This window comes from Kryptolebias marmoratus, linkage group LG24 (assembly GCF_001649575.2).
Source record: "Kryptolebias marmoratus isolate JLee-2015 linkage group LG24, ASM164957v2, whole genome shotgun sequence".
NCBI classification, from domain to species: domain Eukaryota; kingdom Metazoa; phylum Chordata; class Actinopteri; order Cyprinodontiformes; family Rivulidae; genus Kryptolebias; species Kryptolebias marmoratus.
This window is the reverse complement of record NC_051453.1, coordinates 22111064-22133419: the sequence shown is the minus strand read 5'-3', so window position 1 is coordinate 22133419 and position 22356 is coordinate 22111064. Positions and strand designations below refer to the sequence as shown.

The 22356-nt window shown below is 40.0% G+C and overlaps 1 protein-coding gene across 1 annotated transcript; it reads right to left on the bottom strand.

The window, feature by feature from the left end:
- Nucleotides 1-214: 214 nt before the first annotated feature.
- Nucleotides 215-22192, bottom strand: LOC108246251 (divergent protein kinase domain 1A). Its single transcript, XM_017433695.3, has 5 exons — nucleotides 21458-22192; nucleotides 7116-7250; nucleotides 6907-7014; nucleotides 6644-6820; nucleotides 215-5169 (listed from the first exon to the last, which is right to left on the bottom strand). Exons 1-5 carry the CDS (start codon nucleotides 21509-21511, stop codon nucleotides 4357-4359), a joined length of 1287 nt encoding a protein of 428 aa, XP_017289184.1. The 5' UTR covers nucleotides 21512-22192; the 3' UTR covers nucleotides 215-4356.
- Nucleotides 22193-22356: the final 164 nt, after the last annotated feature.

Genomic DNA, 22356 nt, shown 5'->3' with positions numbered 1-22356 from the left:
AGCTTCCCATAATTTGCTTTGTACAGTTGAGACATCCGTAGTGATATTGATTCCCAAATATCGAAACCTGCTAGGTGACTATTGAAATTTCACTATTTCTCACTAGTTCTGAAGGCCAACTCCCTTTAATCATCATGGCTTCTGATTTTGATTCACCTCACACATATAAGTTGAACCAAAAGGTAGAAAGTTCAGACAGTGCATGTTTTCCCAGTTCAAGATATTCCTTCTCCACATCACACCAAAACTTGGTCAATGTCTTCTCAGCTAATGCCTTTTTCAGCCCACAGTCAGACGATAAATCCATCAGTTGCTCCTGCAGTCTTGCATGAAGGTCGCTGCTGCTCTCATTCACAATGAATGGGTCCCTCACCCAATCCAGTCTTTCTGACTGTTCTTCAATGTCCTGAAAATACTGGCTAAAATCAGTGCTGAGTTTGGACAGGTGTGCTTTCACCAGTTTGACCTCTGGACCCCGGGCAACATCAGTGGTGGCAAGACGGGCATCAAGTAGTAGGAAACATCATCTCCCTCAACACATTTCCTCCCCGGTTTGAGCTTCTTAGTGAATCCTTTCACTTTATGATACATTTTCAAGATGTCTCCTTCCACTGAAGTGATTGGTTCAGCTTGTTAAGTTTGGTAAACACATCAGCATAAAATACATAAAACCTTAGAGCTGAAAGAAACGTGAGAATGATTAATCTACACCAGCAGATGGTGGCAAAGAAAAATCAGGACAAGACGCAAACAGAAATAGTTGCAGAGTCAGCTCACCTTTGAAAGCTGTCTCTTTTGCTCTTTCATTTTTCTCGTTGAGCTGCTCCTCACAGGAGGACAGGACAGAGCTGGGACACACAAAAGATGGAAACATGTTGATTAGAGGCTTTAAACACAACAAATGAAGAACTTTTAATTTCTACAAAATTTCACCTGTTGATCTTGCAGCAAGACCTTTGCCTTTGCCTTTGAAATACACAGGGCTGATCCTTGACACGAGGTGTCCATCTTTAAAGTTTTGATCTTCCTGCTGTATCTCTTCCTATTCAGGTCTTAATTAGTTGGTTCATCAAAGCATTTATTTTGTTCATCTTACCTTAAATAAGGATTCTGAATTGATTCCTAACAAGCCCCCATTTTCTTAAAAAGGATTCAGTCTCTGTTATCGGTTTTCTATAAACTGTGGACCAATATCTCCATGGACCTGTCTCCTACTAAGTTCAAAACAAAACTGTTTTGCAGTTAGCTTAGCGTCTTTTCTAAGTAGGTAATGCTCTTTCTTCCCCTATGCCTCAGTGTACAGTGTTACTCACTCTGAGCTCCGCGGTAGTCAGTCTCTCCTCCCGGTGTCGATTCTGTTCCTAATTTCTCCAATGGAAGCCTCCAGCCGTGTTTGAGATTCAGTGATGTCTCGAGTGTTTCCACACTCTTTTTGAAACTTACAGAGCTCCGTTAGCATTAGCATTTCACTCCTGGTGACATTCTGTTCAGCTAGCATCTAGCATTAGCTGCTTTAGTTCCAAACAAGCTCCCATTTTCTAAAAAAGGATTCAGTCGTTGTTAATGGTTTTCAATATAAGTTTTGGACCAATATCTTTGTGGACCTGTCTCCCTCTAAGTTCCCTCTAAGATTGACTCAGCCACTTAAAGTGGATTAACAGCTCTAAACCCACCACATATTTGTTCTTTGAACTTAAAAATCACTCATATTCTTCACTGGGTTTCTATTTTCATCAACCCGTTTTCTTCTTTCTCCAGCGAGGTATCAGCCCTGTCATGTTTTCCAGACATTTTGACTAATTCGTCTCATTCCAAAACCTGACTCTCCCAATCTCCACCTCCTGTGGAGGGTGTCATACAACAATGTTTGCTCTGACCAGGCATCCTAGCCCAATAAAGAAGTCATTCAGAGCTTTACAATAAGCTAAGTGCTGCCTGCAGCGACCTCCTGTTTGCAACCTCGACCAGTAGTTTGTCTCCCTCTAAGTTCAAAACAAAACTGTTTACATCACCAAGTAAACTGAACTTGATGAAGTTCTTTGCATACTATTGATTTCCTGATGTATAGTCGTAACTCTGCCCCTAAACTGCGATATCAGCACATCCTATGTTCACCCAGCTGTTCGCCACAAGGACTGTATCCCAGAGTTAGACATACGAGCCTCACCACTGAAGTATGCCTTTAACTACCAGAATGAAATAGGAATTTTACACGTGTCATACTTGTTAAAACGTTAATAAGAAAACAAAGGACGTGCAGTATTTTAAACTAGCAATATTGAGATGACAAAAAGCATGGTGTCAAAAATACTGAGCCCATGAATCAGTTTTCTAATAATGGGTTGAAACACATTTTTGATTCAAATGGAGACACGACACAGGAATTTTGGACCTGCTGTCAGCTTTGACAACTCTTTGGAAGCCTCAACACTCTTGATTTGCAGAGTTTTGACCAGGACTCAGATCATCCCGAGGGGTTTATTGTTGGAGCAGGGGGGTTTCTGCCTATGGTCCACCAGTGATGGAGATGGAGAGCGAAGTGTTTGCTTCTTTCCATACTCCCTTATGGACAGGATCCCTAGAGTCCTTCACTGCAGGCACACCTTGTGCAGCCCCTGCCTGGAGACTCAGCGACGCCAGATTCATTTTTGAGGTGGGGGGCTGCACTCTCTGTTCGTACGCACCTTGAATGTCAGGTGCACATGATCAATTTGGCCACACGGTGAGGTTGGTACGTACTTTAAATCAAGTGATCAAGTAGAAAAGCTTGCAACAAGAGTCTTTCTTTTGGAAATGGAAATAATTATTGTAATGAACTGCAGTACTCATGAATAAGAAGGTGCTCTTTTTCCACAGAGAGGAGTAAATAGTTTTTTTTCTGTGTTTATTAAATTGTAAATTGTGTTATTTGTGAAATAAATAGCTTCTCTTTGTCACTCTCATCGTCGCTGTTCACACATCTGTGGTGCTGAAAACACACTGCTACTTTTCACCTGTGATTTTTGTTATTAAAGTCATTTATTAGGAGAGATGATCGTTGGTAAAACCAACTGCTTTATAAATGATGACCATGATAAAAGTAAACACAAGTAAATAATATACACCGGCATAAGAGCGCAGTTTGGCTCAGCAGTTCAGAAGCAAACTTGCAGTGTAACCCAGTCTTTTTACATGGGAGATGGTGAGTAAAGCAATTGATTCTACTGTAGTTAACAACAAACTTTACTTTGAGGGGAAAAGAATAAATTTTGTGCATCTTGGGTGTGTAGAGAGATTATGTGACGGCTGTTTCTGAGTGACATTACATTCAGAAATTGAAACAATGACCTTGTCAGACTGCTAGAGATCCTGCTTATTTTTTTCTTCTGTTATTTCAAAGATGTTCACATGAACAGATAAGGTCATTTCTTTTCTTCTCCTCCTCATCCTGCATTGTCTCCACATAGTGACCTGCCATCTGTGCGCAGTGCTGTTGCAAACTACAGCTGCCCTTCGGATGCGGAAAATAATGACAGACAAACAATGCAAGCAATTATTTGTCTATATATTAATGGCTTTGTTTGTGCCTCTGTCTGTCTCTAGAGAGTAAGAGCGCAAGAAAGAGAAGAGAGGGCGATAGAAAGAGCGAGAGATGTCAGTCACAGCGTCTTTGCCCAGTTGGATGCAGCCGTGTGAATTTCTGGTGGGATCAGATGATGGCCCGGGCAGGGCTGTAAAGTAAGGGGGGCCAATGGCCCCCTGGTCCCCCCCTGTTCCAGCGCCTATGGGTGTGACTGGTTGTAAAGCTGCCTGGAGAGATGAGTCAATGCTGCACTTTAGGTGTTAGAAAGATGGAACCTGAGGCGTAAATGGATTCTTTCACTCCGCTGAAACTAGGTGCTTACGCAATCATTCACACCTTGAAACGTGACCAAAACATCTTTTGTATTGGCTTCATTAGGAAGCATTCAAGAAACGACCAAGACTGTATATGGATATCAGTATATATCTATGCAAACACTCACAGGACAGAGGGGTGGGTCAGCAACTTATGTAACCTTAGTACCCCCTTCTATTTAACTACTTAAGAAGGCCTTGAGTACAGTTTTGCTGTGCACACAAAAATAGGTCATGATTTTCAAAAAATGGCCATGCTGGTTTGTGGTCACTTGGTTGCTGACACTTGAAATTCAATAAGACTGCAATTGAGAATTTTCTTGCAATTTTGAGTCTGACAGTTGCAGCCCAGTGAGATATTACCTTAAAACACATTAATAATGTATGTTAAATCCAAATGGAATGTTTCCATCATTACAACTGATTGTCCATTTTAAAGACAGGTAAAGGTCATTGTACCAGTATGTAACATTGGTGTATTTAAGAATCTTTTGTATGAGAGATTTTCTTCCACAGTAGTGTTTTCATATTGTTTAAAATGAGTGAGTGTTCAATTTCCATTTGTTCTGCTGAACCCTTGAGTGCAATACAAGCATACAGCTGCTTCTCGAGCTCCTCACTCACATCAGATGGAGCGCCCCTCAATATATAGTCCTTTAGCCTGTCACAGGCTTTTGCTAAATTTGGTCTGGTGACCTCAGGTGTGCACTTATGCTTAGTGAGATCACAGCTTGTGAGGCAGTCGGTCCCATAGAGACAATCCTCGTCCACGTCGCAGCGCTGCTGCCGAATTCTTTCCTGGAAGGTGGCTTCAGGAATGATGTACCGGGCGTCCATCACTTTAAAGTCATGCCGGTCATTGTAACCAAATATAGTAGTGCTCACATCACACATGAAGAAACTGCCAAAAGTGCCGTGGAAGATGTCCTCAACCAGCTCCAGCAAGCCAATGGAGATCTTGGCCTTGTGAGGCCATGAGGGGGTGAACCACTGGTCCATGCTGCGGCGCAGACCTGCAGGAATCCACATCTCAATGATCCAAGGCAGGCTGATGCCATACAGAGGAGTGTATGGCACCTTCTCCATCATATACAGGTCTCCACAGAAGCCTAGTAACTTTGGTGTGTGCTCCCGGTCCTGCAAGACCAACGCCAACAGGAACTCATTGAGCTGCAGCAGAGCCCATGTGGAGCGAGCCTCTGGCAGTGAGATGTGACCGTCCTTATTAGCATCTGCAATGGACAATACTTGGGTTGCCAGGTCTGCGAGGTTGGCCTGGTCCCCCACTTTAGCCTGTAAAGAAAAGAAGCTTTAAATGGACATTCTAGTTACTTTTGAAGTGATGTTCTGTTGAAGACTTCTCAATGGTTAGAACCTTATCAGTTAGGACATCAGGTAAAGCATTTTCCTTCAGGCTGGGCTAATAACTAGCCAAACAAGGGCTTGTTTTTTAACCATTTTTCAAGGTTATAAAACAACTCTTTCTCAGCAACATACTGTCATGAAAAAACGCTACATTAGCTAATATTAAACTTCTGCACTTTTGCATGACTATGTTTAGCTTGTTGCTATTTTGTCAACAGCATCTGTGTTACACAGATGAGTGCTGTGCATAGACACATTGACAAACCAATTGACCCCGTCTTCTTTCATTGGGAGCTGAAACCAGCAGGTACAGTTTTATGGGAGCTGCAGTGTTGGGTTATTGGAAACGGAGTCTACACACTAGTGATGTGTGGCTTTAAGTCCTGCACACAATGATAGTTTAACACAAGCTTTCTTTTAAGCATGAAGCAACTACAGCTAAACATATTAGAAAAATAAACATTTGTGCAGATAGCAGTAAGGCTAGAACTTCATAAATGAACACCTGGAAAAAAATGTAATTTTAATTTTACCAACATTGTCTTGTTGGTAAAATTGGGGCGGCGGTAGCTCAGGAGGTAGAGATCGTCCTGTAACCGGAGGGTTGCTGGTTTGAGTCCCCGCGCTGTCCATCTCAGCTGTTGTGTCCTTGGGCAAGACACTTTACCTATCTTTCCTACTGGTGGTGGTCAGAGGGCTTGGTGGCACCTCACTTCTGTCAGCCTGCCCCAGAACAGCTGTGGCTACATACTAGATAAAGTGCTATACAAGTGCAAGCCATTTACCATTTGTTCATTTCCATGAAGGGGACTGGACTTAAAACTTGTGCTAGAACCAGTCCACAAGGAAGGTCGGTGCTGTTCTGGCTTCAACTTCTTGGTTCATATCAGAGGTCTATCAGTCTACAGTCTTTGATTGATGTTGATGATTCTGAGGTTGCAAATGTATCAGTCTGCCTGATCAGCTCGTCTAGTCAGTGCAAAAGTTTATGCAACTCCCAACTGACTGATACATTCAGCAGCCTCAGCACCATTCTGTGCTCAGCATACATACATTCACATAGTAACATGGTTGTTGTTTGGATGAGAAAACAACAAATTGTGTCAAGCGTAAAGGTTTAATATTAGCTAATGTAGCTTTCTTTCACCTGGTATGCCATTTTTGAGAGAGTTGTTTTATAAGCTTGGAAAACAAAACAAAAAGAGCCTTTGTTTGGCTTCCCATCAATTTATCTTGGACAAAAACTTTTGACTCTTTTCTCCATACTCTGTGCTCTATGACTGATATCACGGCTGATAAGGTACTAACTACTGATAACTATTTGACAGAACATCACTTCAAAAATGACCAGACTAACCCTTTAAGAGATCTAGTTGGTCTAGTTTAACAAAGCCTCTCTGACCTTTAAGTGGTTGATTATCATCTCTCTGAACTTTTCCACTGAGGTTCCCTTGGTGGGCTTGTTGAAGGCAGCAGCTTCCTTCCTGGGCTCCATCTCACCTCCCAACTCATAGTGAGGGGTATCCTCCATCTGGCACTTGATTACTCCTTGTAAGTCTCCCCAGTTCCCTGAGTAAACCTGCAATGAACAAGACAGGCCTGAAGGAGCAGTTGGATTCAAGCTGAGCACATTGGAGGAGAGAGATATTTTAAAAATAGACCAACCTGACTGTTGGGTTTGGCAGAAAAGCACTTTCCCAGGTAAAGAGTTTCTTTGTCACACATGCTGCTGCAGGCTGACCCATCAATGATTCCTTTTCTGTATTTGTCACACTGACAAATAAAATAAAAAGAATGCACATCTCATAAGCGGCAGACACAAGACCACACGTTGATTTTACAGTTTGAGCGCATACAGAAAATTAAGTACTCACTATGGAGTTTTTACAGTCGTGGCCTCGACACAGTTCTGTGTAGGAGGAGTATTGCACATACACTATCCAGCTTCCCACAAACACCGCCAGCCATGAAAAGAACAGGTACTTCATGTGTAGGTAGGAGAATCTGGCCTTTAAGACACACATTTTCAAACTTTAATTTAGTGTTAGACTGATTACTGTTTTAAATCAGTATCTCTTTTTGATACAGGTTGCAATTAAAAGTGCAAATTTGAAGAGTTACAGCCATAGTTGAAACCATCGGTTAAAGCCAAAGTTTTAAGCAAAAATCTTGCACAATCTGCACTCAGAATATGTGTTGGGGGATCCGTTTCAGCTATTGTCACATCAAACCTTAGCTCAATGTTTGTAAAATTGACTGATTTAAAGCCATTTTTGTGTTTTATAAGTTATTCAGGTGTGTAGAGGTACATTCACTGATTATTTTCTGCAAGTTTAATTAAAATCTGCCCTGGTGCTTCATGGGATATTTTGCTAACAAACAGACACTCAAACACATGCACAGGCACATTAGTATAGTCTGCCTTTTGACATTGGACAATAAATAATTTTAGACAATGTAATGTGACAGTAATGTTTAGTCAAATTTTTATACATTTATACCACCTTAAATAGTCCAACATCTCTGTTGGTTTAGTCATCAGCTTATCCAGTGAACACATTTGAATATCCTTAAATAAGAGACTAAAGTCTTGTTAGTTCCTGCTGACCAGTCCAACACTATTTATATGATAAGTGGTTTTAGAAAACTGTAAGCATTACAGTTTTATTTCTGACCACTTGGTAGCAGCAGATAAACGTCTAAAGATTCATGCAGCAAACTGTAGGTCCTTCTCTGATGAAGATGTTATAGCCTCCTATTCACCTGTCAGATACACACCAATATGAGTTTTCATTTGGAGTTTTTAAGCATGTTTAAGTGTGTGAAATATCTGATTGGTTAACAGTCACTCTTTGCTGTTGATCCTTTCAAAGGAAAATAAAACAACAGATCCATAATTTTGAGGAGAAAATAAATCAGAAATCAGAACAACCAGGATTATGTGCTAAACATCCTCTGGTGGAGATTCTCTGTAGGTATCTCAGAAAGAGTAACGCCTTTCATGATATGTGAACCAGAAATTTTCTAGATCCAGATCTAGCATTCCTCGAAGGAATGCATAATGCCCGAGTGAGTTATAGCAATTTTTGTCAAACCACGTTAAAAAAGTTTTGCACAGTCTTATGCAATGTCCCGAGATGTCACACTCAGTGTATGTGTCGTGAAGAACCCTCAGCTACAACTGCACCACATTTTTGCACAATATCTGTAAAACTGACTGAATTAGAGGTCTTTTTTGTTTTCCAATCTGTTTACTGTTGTGACCACCTTGAATTCAGTTGGTTCAAAAGGTTAATCAGTTGTAGATATACATCTAATTATTATTTCCTGAAAGTTTTATTGAGATCTGTGTAGTGCTTCATGAGATATTTCGTTAACAGACAGACAGATACACATACATACACCACAGGTAAAAACATCATTGCATCGTTTTCTCTGAACAGGTGAAAAAAAGCTACTCTCACTGATGAGATATACAGAAACAAGATGTTTACATACACTGTGTAAAAAGATAATTTATCTTATCACTGTCTGACACTAAATCAGAATAAACCTTTTCTGTTTTAAGTATGTTAGGATTCTCAAATTATGATTTGTTAAAATGGCTGATCAATGAGAATTTATTTTTTATTGCTTTATATTAAGTAACAGGTTTATATGAATTTTCATTGCCTTTAAACTGTATGACTTGTGTCAAACATTTTGGGTTTCTTCCACAAAATTCTCACTATAGTTTGATGGAGTTCTGTCTCTTTCCTCCTGACAGAACTGGTGGGACTGAATCAGGCTTGTAGGCCACTCTGCCCACAAATTTTCTATGGGATTGAAATCAGAGCTTTGTTATGGCCACTCCAAGACACTGACTTTGTAACTAATTAGGCAGTATGCTTAGAGTTATTGTCCATTTGGAAGACCCATTTGTGTCCAATCTTTAACTTCCTGGCTGATGTCTTAAGATGTTGTGTCAATATTTCCACATGGGGTGGCAGTGGCACAGAAGGTAAGGGTTCGTCCTGTAACCGGAGGGTTGCTGATTTGAGCCCCCGCTTTGTAAGTCTCAGCCATTGTGTCCTTGGGCAAGACACTTCACCTGCCTTGCTTACTGGTGGTGATCAGAGGGTTCGGTGGCGCCGGTGTGATGTCAGCCTCAATTCTGTCAGTCGACCCCAGGGCAGCTGGGGCTACAATGTAGCTTACCTTACCTTCATACGTAAGTATGAAGGTGAGGATGAATGGGTGAATGATTGTAGTGTAAAGCACTTTGGAGTCCTTGGACTTGATAAAGTGTTATACAAGTGCAAGTGCAAGCCATAATGTTCGTTCCTCATGATGCCATCTATTCTGTGAAGTCCACCAGTCCATTTTGCAGTAAAACAACACCACAACACGATGCTGCCACCACCATACTTCACAGTTCAAACTTCCCCCTTTTTCCTCCAAATTATGGCCAAACAGTTCAAATTTTAGTTTGTCTCCAAAACTTAATGTCTTAGTTTTTGTGTTCATTTGAAAACTGTAATCTGTCTTTTTTATGTTGCTTTGGGAGTAATGGCTTCTTCCTCAGAGTGACCTTTCAGCCCATGTTGATTGAGGACTTGTTTCACTGTAGATAATGACACTCTCTGACCATCTTCAGCAGCATCCCCCAAAGGTCTTTTGCTTTTGTTTGGGGTTTATACACACATTTCACACCAAAACGTTTTCATCATAGGAACACAGAACCTGTCTCCTTCCTGAGCGGTACGATGGCAGGACGTTCTCATGGTGTTTATACTTGTGTGTAATGGTTTGAACAGATGAACTTTCAAACATCTGGAAATTGTACCCAAGAATGAACCAGAGTTGTGGAGGTCAACATTTATGTTCCTTGTATCTTGGATATTTTTTTTTTTAGATTATGCCATGATGCCACACAAAGAAGCAGTGTGTTTGAGGTGTGCCTTAAAATGCATCCACAGGTGTGTCTCCAATTACCTCAAATGTTGTCAACTAACATATCAGAAGTGTCCAAAGCCATGGCATCATCATTTGGGCTTTAACAAATTGTTTAAAGGAAGGGTAATTTTGGTGTATGTATACATGACTTCAAAAAAGTAATAAAATACTCTTTAAAAAGTTCTCGCTAATTTTTTGGGCATTTAAGAAAATAGAAATAATTTTGAACATCCTAACTGACATAAAATAGGAAACCTTACATAAACATGTGGTTGTACTTGACCAAGGAAACTAATTTCTGACTATCTACCAGCTTTGTGCTCCACCTCAAGAGCCCAACAGAGAAACATTTATAGTGGAAAAGCTATGGAAAACACAATCTGATATGAGCCAGTGACAACTTCGATTTATCAGGTTATGTGGCCCAATAGGATGGCAGGAGGCCTGGAAGTGGAACAGAGATCCAAACTAAATTAAATCACAGCGTAGATTACTGGTTCTGACGATTTCATAAAGATTCATTGTTTGTGATATGACATGTAGAACATTTATAGTGACACCAGACTCATTATCTTGTCTTTTGATTGTCTCTGTATCCCCCAGCTGATAAAAGAGACAGTCAGCTCCATCCATGATGGCATTCATCCAGCTGGAGAACATTAGTGAGTAACAGTTCTGCTTCTCTGCCTGGTGATGACTCCTGCACTCAGTGTTTGACAGTGATGGATTTCTCCATCCATCCATTTACTTCCATTTTATACTATTACACTCTGCACATCACTGTTTAGCTCTTTCTTTCTATTTATTCTTGAGCTGAGTGTCACATCATTCTGTTGAACCTTCAACAACAGGGACAACTGAAAACGTGCCAGACTATTTTCAACATCCATTTATCCATCCATCCATTAATTTTCAGCCACTTATCCATGGTCAGGTCATAGAGGCAACAGGTCCTGGAGGGACACACAGACATCTCTCTCCTCAGCAATAATCTCAAGCTCCTCCTGGGGGATCCAACACCCTGATGACTGCAGTTAATCCCCTGATCCATCAATCCATCTCCCACTCTATCCTGCCATCACTTGTGAACAAGACTCAAAGATAATTGAACTTCTCCACATGAGGCCCAACCTTTATGGAGCATTTCACCTTATTCCAGTTGAGAATTGTGGCCTTCAACTCAGAGGAGCTTCCTCTCATCCTAGCTGCTTCACACTCAGCTGTGAACCACCCCAGTCCATGTTGAAGGTCATGGTCTGAAGACACCAACAGAACCACATCTGAAAAAAGCAGACCCTAAGGTTTCCAAATCAGAAAACCTTGGGATCCTGTCCATGAACACCACAAAGAAAATCAGAGACCAGAAACAGCCTTGGTGGAGTCCTATTTGCACCGAGAACGAGCTTGGCTTTGTACTGAGGATGTGGACACAGCTTTCACTTTGGTTAAACACACTTAAAAGTGACTTCGACACTTCGTACTCCCACAACATCCCTTTTACAAAATGCCTTGAGGAATACTGTCATTTTCAACATTAAAACTTTAAGAAATTATCTTTGTTATTTAAATCTCCATTCATTTTCTGCTTTTAACACATAAAAGAAGAAATCTGCTTTTAGGCAGCCACTGAAAGTCACTCACTAATTTAATTTCTCTTTGTGTTGTGGCCTCTAATCACAAATTATCCTCTGTAATCTTCCATTTGTTAGAAGAATGTGTATTTCCATAATACTGCTTGAGAACAGTTTGTGAAAATAGTAAAAAATAAAAATAAAAATAAAGCTGCACAATTGAGTTTTCTTGCCACAATGTGACAGAAAACACAATGTTAGCATATTATCATGTTATTATAGAATGAACATGTCAAATCAAATATTTTAAATGCGCTATTTAAAAACAACACATGGTTGACCAAAGTGCTGTACATTAAACGAATAAGCAAAATAGTAAATAAAATAAAAACAAGAATAAAAACTGTTAAACAACACAACTCACACAACACCAGGGAAAAAAGATGAGTCTTCAAAAAGGTTTTAAAAGAAGACAGTAAAGAAGCTTGCCTAACATGTAGCGGAAACCTGTTCCATAACTTAGCGCCCGAGCCCCTCTGAGCTTCAGCCTTGTCTTTGAAACAGCCAAAAGCAGCTGGTCAGCTGACCTTAGAGTCCATAAAGGAGAGTACGGGTGAAGCAAGTCTGAGAGATAGGGTGAGGCAAGGCCATTAAGACATTTAAAAACAAATAAAATATTTTAAAATCAATTCTGTAGCACACAGGCAGCCAGCGAAGAGAACTGTCTTTTCTTTCTGTTTTCAAAATGCAAACTAGAAAGAAAAGGATACAGGACTGATTTACATGTTCTGCAGACAGAGAAACAAGAACATTCTGCTTCTTGTTTCTGAAACAAGAACATTCTGCTTCTTGTTTCTGGCCGTGTTGACTAATGTAAGTCCAATATTCACTTTTCCATTCAGCTAATCTGATTTCCACCAAGTTTTCAGAAGAACATTGGTCTTTAAATGGACTGGATTTTTTTATGGTGCTTTTTTAGCCTTGTTGGATAATTCAAGTGCTTTTATTCTACCAGCCACATTCACACTGACAGATCCAGGCCATAGTGGCGTCCAGTGTCCTGCCCAAGAATGCTTGAACATGTGGGGTGGGAAGGCTGGCATCAAACCATCAACCTTCAGTCTGTCGATGTCAAAAATATTCTACAAAGTGGTTGTACCTGTCTTTCTACTTTTTCGTGCTCTGATGTTAGTGTTGGGAAGTTTTATAGAAATATAGAGTGTTCAGTAAAACCTACTGTCTGTTGTGACCAGAGTTGTAAACTAAGATCATGTTATGGTGAAAAATAACAGAGTTATAACTGTTACAGGCAAACCTTGAAAAGAAAACTTATGCACAATTTTCTGTGAGATGATATGCTCAGAGTATGTGCTGTGAATGACACTTAGCTACTACCACAGTAAATTTTTGCTCAATATCTGTAAAAATGACTGAGTTTTAGCCATTTTTGTGTTGGCTAAAATCAATTAGCTATTGTGGGCATATTGAATTGGGTTGACTTTAGAAGTTAGTTATAGATGTACATACATTGGTTACTTTTTAAGGGGTTTTTTGAAAGCCGTCCACTTGTTCACAAAATATTTTGCTAATCAGACAAACGGGATTAATGCCAATTTTAACCAAATATACCGCACATCATGTAGTGCGGGGAACTAAGTATTAGGAGTAATGCTCAGCTACCACTGTACTAAATTTTAGCTCAGCATCTGTAAAACAGCTATAGCTGTTCTTGTGTTTTCGAAGGTCAATTGTCTCTGGATGGACATCTTAAATTAGGTTGACTCCAAAATGTAGTCAGTTGTAGTTTACATCCAATGATTACTTTCTGAAAGTTTCATTAAAATCTGTCAAGTGGTTAATGAGATATTTTAGCAATGCTACATGCAAACAAACACCCAGACAGCAGGAAAAAAAAACATTATTGCCCTTTTGCTTTTGGCTGCATGCAAAAAATAATGACTGGAGGAAAATCAAATAACATCTTTAACTGTGATTGTCTCACATTATGTAAAAGCTATGATATCCCAATTAATGAATAGGAATTATGAGTATTTATGCCTCTTATAACTCCCTAAAGTAATATTTCTCCTGTTTTGTTTATTGACTGGTTTTCTTACAAATCTGACCATGACCACCCACAACTAACTTAACTGTACTGGCCACACAAATAAGTGCCATGTGCACCTTGTATCAGTTTTTTCCGAAGGTGGAACACATCAAAGCATTATGGAAACAACTCCGTGGGGAAAACAAATATATGGCTGGGCTTGTTTTAATTGATACTTTGTGGCTTTGATTTTAGCTCTGGCTGATGCATGTCTGTCTGTCTGTGGGATTCAGTATTCACCCTTTGTGAGGGAAGAGAGTTACTCAAACATGCCTAATGAGGCAATATTGATTGTGGCTTCTGTGACAGCTATTAATTAGTGACTGACTGTGGCCATATGCTAAAATGGGTGGAAAGAACCAGCCTGTCTTTATCAGGCTGCTCTCGCTCCTTCGCACCGATGCACATGGCCCTGTTACCGAGCATTTTATTCAACTCATATCAAACCCTGAAGAATCAGCTAAAATGCACGCAGAGAATGGAGGACATGCTGTACTGTTACAAAGCACCACCTGATGTCAAACCACTGAGGCAGAGAGGAGAATAAAGCTTATCACGAGCAGCACATTACTGTTCTGACACTTGGTTTTTCTTTTTTTTTTTTCCAGCATGCCATTCATCCATTATGTATGATTATACAGCTTCCCCTCAGAGGTTGCCACTTAATGGCCAGCTGTACAGACAAGAGAAAGGGCCTGAAATAAAGGATTGAGGGGGCACAAGAAGACATTTTGTCAAATATCATTGACAGGTGTAATAACGGCTCTAAATAATGCATGAGAAAGCACAAGGCATGAGAAATGTTCTAGGAAAGGACTATCAAACAGAACAGCCCACTCTTACCTGTAGACTCTGTGATGGAAAACACTGCCAGTACAAACACAGCTGACCTAACTCCTTATAGTTCACACAAAACAAAAAGAAGCTTGATATACCAACCTGAATCAAGGAGGAATGCATATTGCCCACTGCCTTGCATTCCAGGGTTTTAGACTAAAATGATCTTCTGTTGAGAAGCAATGATGTTGTAGTCATTTTGGTCAAACCCATAAAATAATGCTATGTGACACACTAAGAGTATGTGCTGTGAATGGCTCTCACCTACTACCACCTCAAGTTTTAGCTCAATAGCTGTAAAATTGACCAAGTTATAGCCATTTTTGTTTTGGCCAATGTTGATAAGCTGCAGTGGCTGCGGTGGTGTTAAAATGCCTTGATTTCAAAGGTTAATCAGTTGTAGATGTACCATGAATGATTATTTTCTGAAAGTTGCATTATAATTTGTCCAGTGGTTCATGAGATAATTTGCTAACAGACAAACAGGATTGACTCCAAAAGTTAATGCTAAGGTTTTAAGCAAAGATATTGTGCAATAAGTAGCACACAAATTATGTGTAAAGTATGTATTAGGTCACACCACTACAGTCACACCACATCTTAGCTTAATATCTGTACTTTTTGCTGAGTTATAGATATTTTTATGTTTTATAAGGTCAGTTGTCTGCGGCAGACATCTTTACTCGAGCTAACTCCAAAAGTCAGTCAGTTGTTGCTGTACATCCAATAATTAATTCTTAAAAGTTTCAATAAAATCTTTTCAGTAGATCATAAAATATGTTGTTACCAAACAGACTAAGTGTCATGGTTGGTGGAGACGGAGGCGAACCCAGAACACAGACTCATATTAAATAGAAACTAATTTATTAAACTAAGGAATAAACAAAACAAAGGCTGACGTGGCAGCAAACAAATAGACAAAAACTAAATCAAACAACTGAGAAGGGAACAGAAAATACAAACTGAAGCAAGGACAGGATCTGGATCAGACACGGAAAAAGCAGGATGGGAACACTTACAACAAACGACAATGCACCAGCGGGGTATGGAGGGAAATGACTGGGTTTTGAACACTGAAGATGACGAGGTAAGTGGGAACAGGTGAATGATAATAATTGCTAACAGGTGGAGATGGGCGTGACAGGTAACCAGATGACTAAGCTGGGGGAATGAAGATGAAAACAAACACAGACACATGAGACAAGGGCAGAAGGAACAAGAACCAAACTACAAGATAACAGAAAATAATAAACACCAACTGAAACATAAGGCAACTAACTGAAAACCAAAAACCCAAATCCCGACACTAAGTTGATTCCGAAAGATGTCAGCAATTAGCTAGCCCTCAGCATATAATTTGGGGATAAGTCTCAGTGTCGGGTTTTGGGTTTTCTTTGGGTCATTTGCATTCTGTTTATTGTTTTCATGTTTGCTGTTTGTGCTCAGTTATTCTTGTCTTAGTTTAGTTCTTGTTACTCGTGCCTTTGTTTTCTGTCACTATTCACTTCTCAGTTACTCACTTGTCTCTCTGCCACGCCCATCTCCACCTGTCAGCAATTTGTATCACTTACCTGTGCCCACTTATCTCATCACCTCCTGTGTTTAAAAACCCTTATGTTCTCTGCTTATGTTCTCACGTGTGTTATTTTTTAGTCTCTGCTGCCACTTCAGCCTTTTGTTTTGTTTTTGTTTATTTTTACGCTAATAAATTAGTTTATTTTAAACGAGTCTGCGCTCTGGGTTCGCCTTCGTCTCCACCATTCCTGATAGAATGAATCAGCCACCTCAGAACCCAGCAGAATCATTTTTTTTCTTTTTCTAACCTCGCTGAAGAGGATTTTCTCTGGCTCCACATCGCAGTGAGAGGGCACTGCGATGTGGAGGCCACCTCTCTGGATGAGAGGGAGTGATTATATGTTTATATATTTATTTTTTGAGTACCTGTGTGTTTTCCTGGTCGTTTTTTTGTTTAGTGTGCTTTGTTTGTTTTTTCATTTTGCTCTCCATCCTGTGTTTTTGTTTTTACCCCACCCCCCTCCCATGCTAGGTCTCAGGGTTTTGTTCATGAGTGAGAGAAGAATGGAGTGTGAGATTGACAAACAATCGATGTGGCTTTCGCAATATTGCGTACTCTGTACCGGTTCGTTGTGGTGAAGAGGGAGCTGAGCTACAAGTCAAATCTCTCTGTTTACCGGTCAGTTTATGCTACTCTTACCTATGTTCACAAACTCTGGGTAGTGACTGAAAGAATGAAATCATGGATACAGACAATCAAAATGAGTTTTCTCTGCAGGGTAGCTGAGCTCTCCCTACCCCTTAGAGATAGGGTGAGAAGTTTGGTTATCCTGAAGGGACTCAGAGTAGGGCCACTGCTCCTCCATATCGAGAGGAGCCAGGTGAGGTTGTTCAAACATTTGGGAAGGATATCCCCTGGACGCCTCCCTGGCAATCCTCCTGGAGGAGCTGGAAGAGGTGGCTGTGGGAAGAGATGTCTGGGCCTCCCTGCTCAAGCTGCTGCCCTGCGAGCTGACTCTGGAACAAGCGGTAGATGATGGATGGATGGATGGATGGATGGATGAAAAGGATTTGAATAAAGACCTCAATAAGACAGTTTAAATGTTGTGATGAGGTGTATGAACAAACAAACAAAAATTCCCCAAGGTCTGGTACTTTCCTTTGTTCTAACTTAAAAACGCCAATAAATGGCAATAATTTATTATAGACTTCAAATTTCCTAATATAGCAAATAAGTAGTACTTAAACAGTATTTTTAAAATCAGTTGTGCTACCTTTATTTCAACTTCATTCAAGCATGTTTTGTTACTCTGGGGAGTTTTAATCAGTGAGATAAGGGACAGAAATGGATCTTTTGATTGTAAGTGGAGCCGACTCCTGACTGAACAGAACCTTCCACTCCAACCTTTAGACTCTGAGATGGAAAAACTCTAAACGCCAGCTCTACAAACACTGCTGCCCCGACTCTTTACAACTCATGCAGTACAAAAAGGAGCTTGATATATAATGCTGAATCAATAATGCCACAACAACACAGGTTTTTATCTCAGTTGTTTTGTCTGGCTCAAGGCTACATATTTAGCAATCTAATGCCAGGTGTCAAAGTGCAATATACAACACTAACTTTAGACCATTGTGACAAATTAATAACAAAAACAATACAAAAAAATAGTGTAGCTTTTTGAGCAAATTATAAATGAATTAAACATAAGGATATGGCTAATTTGAAAATACCAAACTAGCCTAAATTATTCTCCATGTCAACCTTTGCTAGTGTCTGTGTATGTGTTTTATTTATTTATAAATTTAAAAGAGAATGGAAGTGTAAAAAGTACATATCTTGGGGTTGGGGGTGGGTCCACCAATACCAAATGCCATTACAGATTATTTTGCTGGTTATTTGAAAACCACTGCAATATCTTTCTTTAGAGTTAGTATTATTACCTAAGATCAGTGTAGTCACTACTTAACTCATTAAAGTTGGTCTCCTCTCCTGAATTTATATTCGTAATAGAAACTAGCATTTCTTGAAAGAATGCATACCACCTTCATTGTCTCATAAATTCTCTTAGTGCTCAAAGTACGTGCTGGGGATGACTCTCAGCTACTGCCACAACAAGTTTTAGCTTAATATTTGTAAGTCTGACTGAGTCATAGCCATCTTTGTGTTAAGGTCAATTAGCTGTGGTGACCATTTTGAATGGGTTGATCAGTTGCAGATATACAGCTAATGATTATTTTCTGAGAGGTTCATTACAGAATATTTTGCTTATTGTCATGGATTTAAGTATTTTTGAGTTTCTTTTGCATTAGGTTTATTATCTTGTAATTCTGTTTTATTATTTATTCTGCATTCAGTTAAGTTCTTGTATAGTTTTGTTTCCTGTGTCTCTTTTCCCCTGCCCTCAGCTATGTAATTCTCCGGTCTGCCTGCCATGCCCACCTCACCTGTTCCTTGTCATGTTCCCAGCTGCAACTCATTTTCCACACACCCTCAGTTCTTTAAAACCGGTCTCTTTTTGTTCATTCCTCGCTGGTTCATTCCTTTTTTTTCTGTCACTCTGCTGTACGTCATCTGCTCTTGGGTGTTTTTTCAAGCCTCATCCATGCACCTTGTTCCTTGCCTTCCCCGTCATTGTTTAGTAAGTTTTGGCGATCTTGTTTTTGCTGACACTTCAGCCTTTTGCTTTCTTGTTTTCTTGTTGTTAATAAATTTAGTTTTTAGTTTTCCAAGCCTTGATTCTACGTATTGGGTCCGTCACGCTCAATCTTAACACTTATAATAAATTTTGCATATGAGACTGTCTGGCCATGGGTACAGTGGGGAGAGCAACAACCTACTGTCTGACATTACAAAACAACAACAACAAAATGGTTATAATTCAGCTAGTTTTATAGATATTGTGCTAAAATGTGGTGTAGCTATAGCACAGAGTCTGACACTAGTGCTGCTCATTGCACAATATCTTTGCTATAAGTTTTAGCATTAACTCTTGGAGTCAAACTTGTTTATTTGTTAGCAAAATATCTCAGGTACCACTGAATGAATTTTAAGAAAACACTCAGCAAGTAACCATTGGATGTGCATCTATAACTGATTACTTTTTGGAGTCAGTCCAATTAAGATGGTTGCCACAGCTAATCCAGATTTGCCAACACAAATATGACTATAACTCAGGTTTACAGATATTGAGCTAAATTGTGGTAGTAGATTGAGTCATTCACAACACATACCCATTGAGTGTGACATCTCACATAGCTCATGAGATCTTGGATTATGTTATTTTCAAGGTTTGACCAACACAGCTACACTCATAATCTAAAACTCTGGCATGAAAGGTGGTGAGAGATATAAGAAATGCTTGGACCTTATTACTGGTAAATGCATCTGACTGCTACATTCAAAAATAAACCCATAGCTGCAGAGGCCTCGGAGTCTGTATTTTAGTGAAACTCGTTTCTCTCAGAGGATGACCTAACAACAGCTCTTGAGTTGTCACTGGGAGGCTGAGTTGGCCTAGAAAAGTGTGAAGCTTGTAGCTGTCTCCTGGGACTGACTGTCTCCTCCTCTTCTCGCTGCACCTGACAGGTTTTGTCTCCAACATGCAGACAGAAAGCATGCAGCTGAGATAAAAAAAAAAAATCTGCTTATTTTAGAAAAACAAACAGTTTCAGCTGAATGCCTTTTTTGGAGGTAAAAAAAGGAAAAGAAATGAAAAGTAGTTTATCCCCTCTTTTCCTAGGCAGAGTTCATGTTTTGGTGCAGATTTTCTGATGCTGCTTTTGAGTGACTGAGACCCCCATATGTCCTTCAGTGTGGAGGTGTCCAGCAGGTTGAGTCATCTGGAAATGAAGCCATTTGCCTTCTGCTGAAGGATGAAGGTGGTGCAATAAGATTTTTGCCTGTATATAAGCGTGTCTGTGTGTAATCGAGGGTCCGGATTTTCATGAAACTTTCAGAAAGTAATCACTGAATGTACATCTTTAACTGATTAACCTTTGCTTATCACGAGCAAAGTTAAGCTCATGCATGAAAGCTGCCACAGCTACTCATCTTTCCAAAACAAAAATGAATAAAACCCAGTCAATTTGACAGAAATTAAGCTAAAATGTGGCATGGTCATATCTGAGAGTGATCCCCAAAACATATCCTGAGTGCTAACTGATTTCATTAGACTGTTGTTTCAAATTTTGTCATGAGCTCTTTAAAAGCAGCTGTCTGTCTGTTAGCAAAATATCTCATGAACCACTGAATGAATTTTAATGCAACATTCAGAAAACAGTAACTAGATATGCAGCTATACCTGATTAACTTTTGGAGCCATACCAATACAACATGGCTTCCACAGCCAACTGACTTAGACAACACAAACATTGCTATAATTCAGACAATTTTACGAATATTGGATTAAATTTTGACGCGCTCGTAGCTGGGAGTCATTCACAAAACATACTTCAAGTGCTGCTTATTGCACGGCATATTTGCTTAGAACTTTAAGCGTTAAATTTAGCACAACCTTGTTTGTGTGTTGGCAAAACATCTCATGAACCACTGGATGGATGTTATTGAAACCTAATAAAAGCAATCACTGGAAGTTAATCTCTAACTGAAAAACATCTGGAGCCAATCCGATTCAAGATGGTCGTCAGAGCCAACCTGCTTTTGCTGAGACAAAAATGCCTATAACTCAGCCAATTTAGCACCGATTGAGCAAGAATTTGATGTGGTAGTAGCTGAGACTCATCCACAACAAATCCATTATCACGTAAGAAACTCTGGTGTGAAAGGTGGCGGGCGATATGCATTCCTCCAAGGAATGCTGTGCATTGAGTCAATTTTCTGAGCACAGTTTCTATTTCAGCCCAGCAACAAAACAACAAACAAACTGGGACGTGTCTTTAACTCCTGTCTCATTCCGTGATTGTAAACTTTCGCTGCTTTCCGAACAGCCTCTGCTCCTGGATGTGTGATGGAGCAGCTGCATCATGAGATGGTTGCTAGGGCAACCAGGATCCGGATAACGGCTGGTTCTTGTCGAGTCGTCGAGCATCAAGTGATTTTATGAGTCACATTCTGAGAAACCTACATCCGACCCGAAACATTTCCGCCAAAGCCCGAGCAAAACGTGTAAATGAACGCATCGGCATTGGTACGGTGACATCCGAATAGTGCGGATATTTTGTCAAAACCGAGCCGGATTCGATTCTTAGACCCCGGCTCAGAGCGGAGCGGGTTTCCCCACATTCTTACCTGGACGTACAGAGGCTTTCTGAGGACCCCCCATGGAAACAGACCCTTTGCCATGGCAAACGCAGACCATCTCACAGCAGCTGCTGACGGAATCGATTCGGCGCACACTCCACATCAGACATCACCTATTGAGCTAACAGTGGAAAAAGAAAAAAAGGAAAAAGAAAGAAAGAAAAAAAATCCACATCTAAAAGCTGAGCTGCTGTCGGCGGTGCTGCAGACTGAAGGAACATCAGGCTCAGCCATGACTGCTGCTGGGAGGAGGTTTGAACCAATTACAGAGCGAGGAGGGACCCTGAGTCTAACCTCTGCGGGTTCATGGCAAACACAGACAAATCTCACCTAGTGATGGGTCCTTTTTTAGTTGTCTTTTTCAACCTGAAATGGCAACTGTGACTATCTGCAACATAGTGTCTTGTATAAATGTTTTGCATAAGAAATAATTGGACTTACAGGAAAGTCTGTCGCTATTTTTGCTTTAAAGTTGTATTAGGAGTAAAGGGGCTAGGCAAGCTTTTTATTATTGAGACAAAGTGATAATTGATATACAAAATTGGAATGAGACAGTTCTGTGCCAGAAAAAAAAACTATCTAGACTTTTAACACGTGTTTGCTGAGTCAGCACTCACACCATTGTTTTCCTGTTGTTGTTGTTTTGTTTTTTACGATTAAACTTTCTGCTATTTTAACCATTCTTGTATCCAGTTGTTTAGCTTTATCCAGAATAGGGTGTTTTAACCTTTAGTTCAATTCAAATTCAATTCAAAAATACTTTATTAATCCCAAAGGGAAATTAAATGTTGACGTAGCTCATTTAAATCAAGGAGTTATTATAGATGGTGATGGCTGTGGGCAGGAATGATCTCCTGTAGCGGTCCGTTTTACAGCTAATCTGAAGA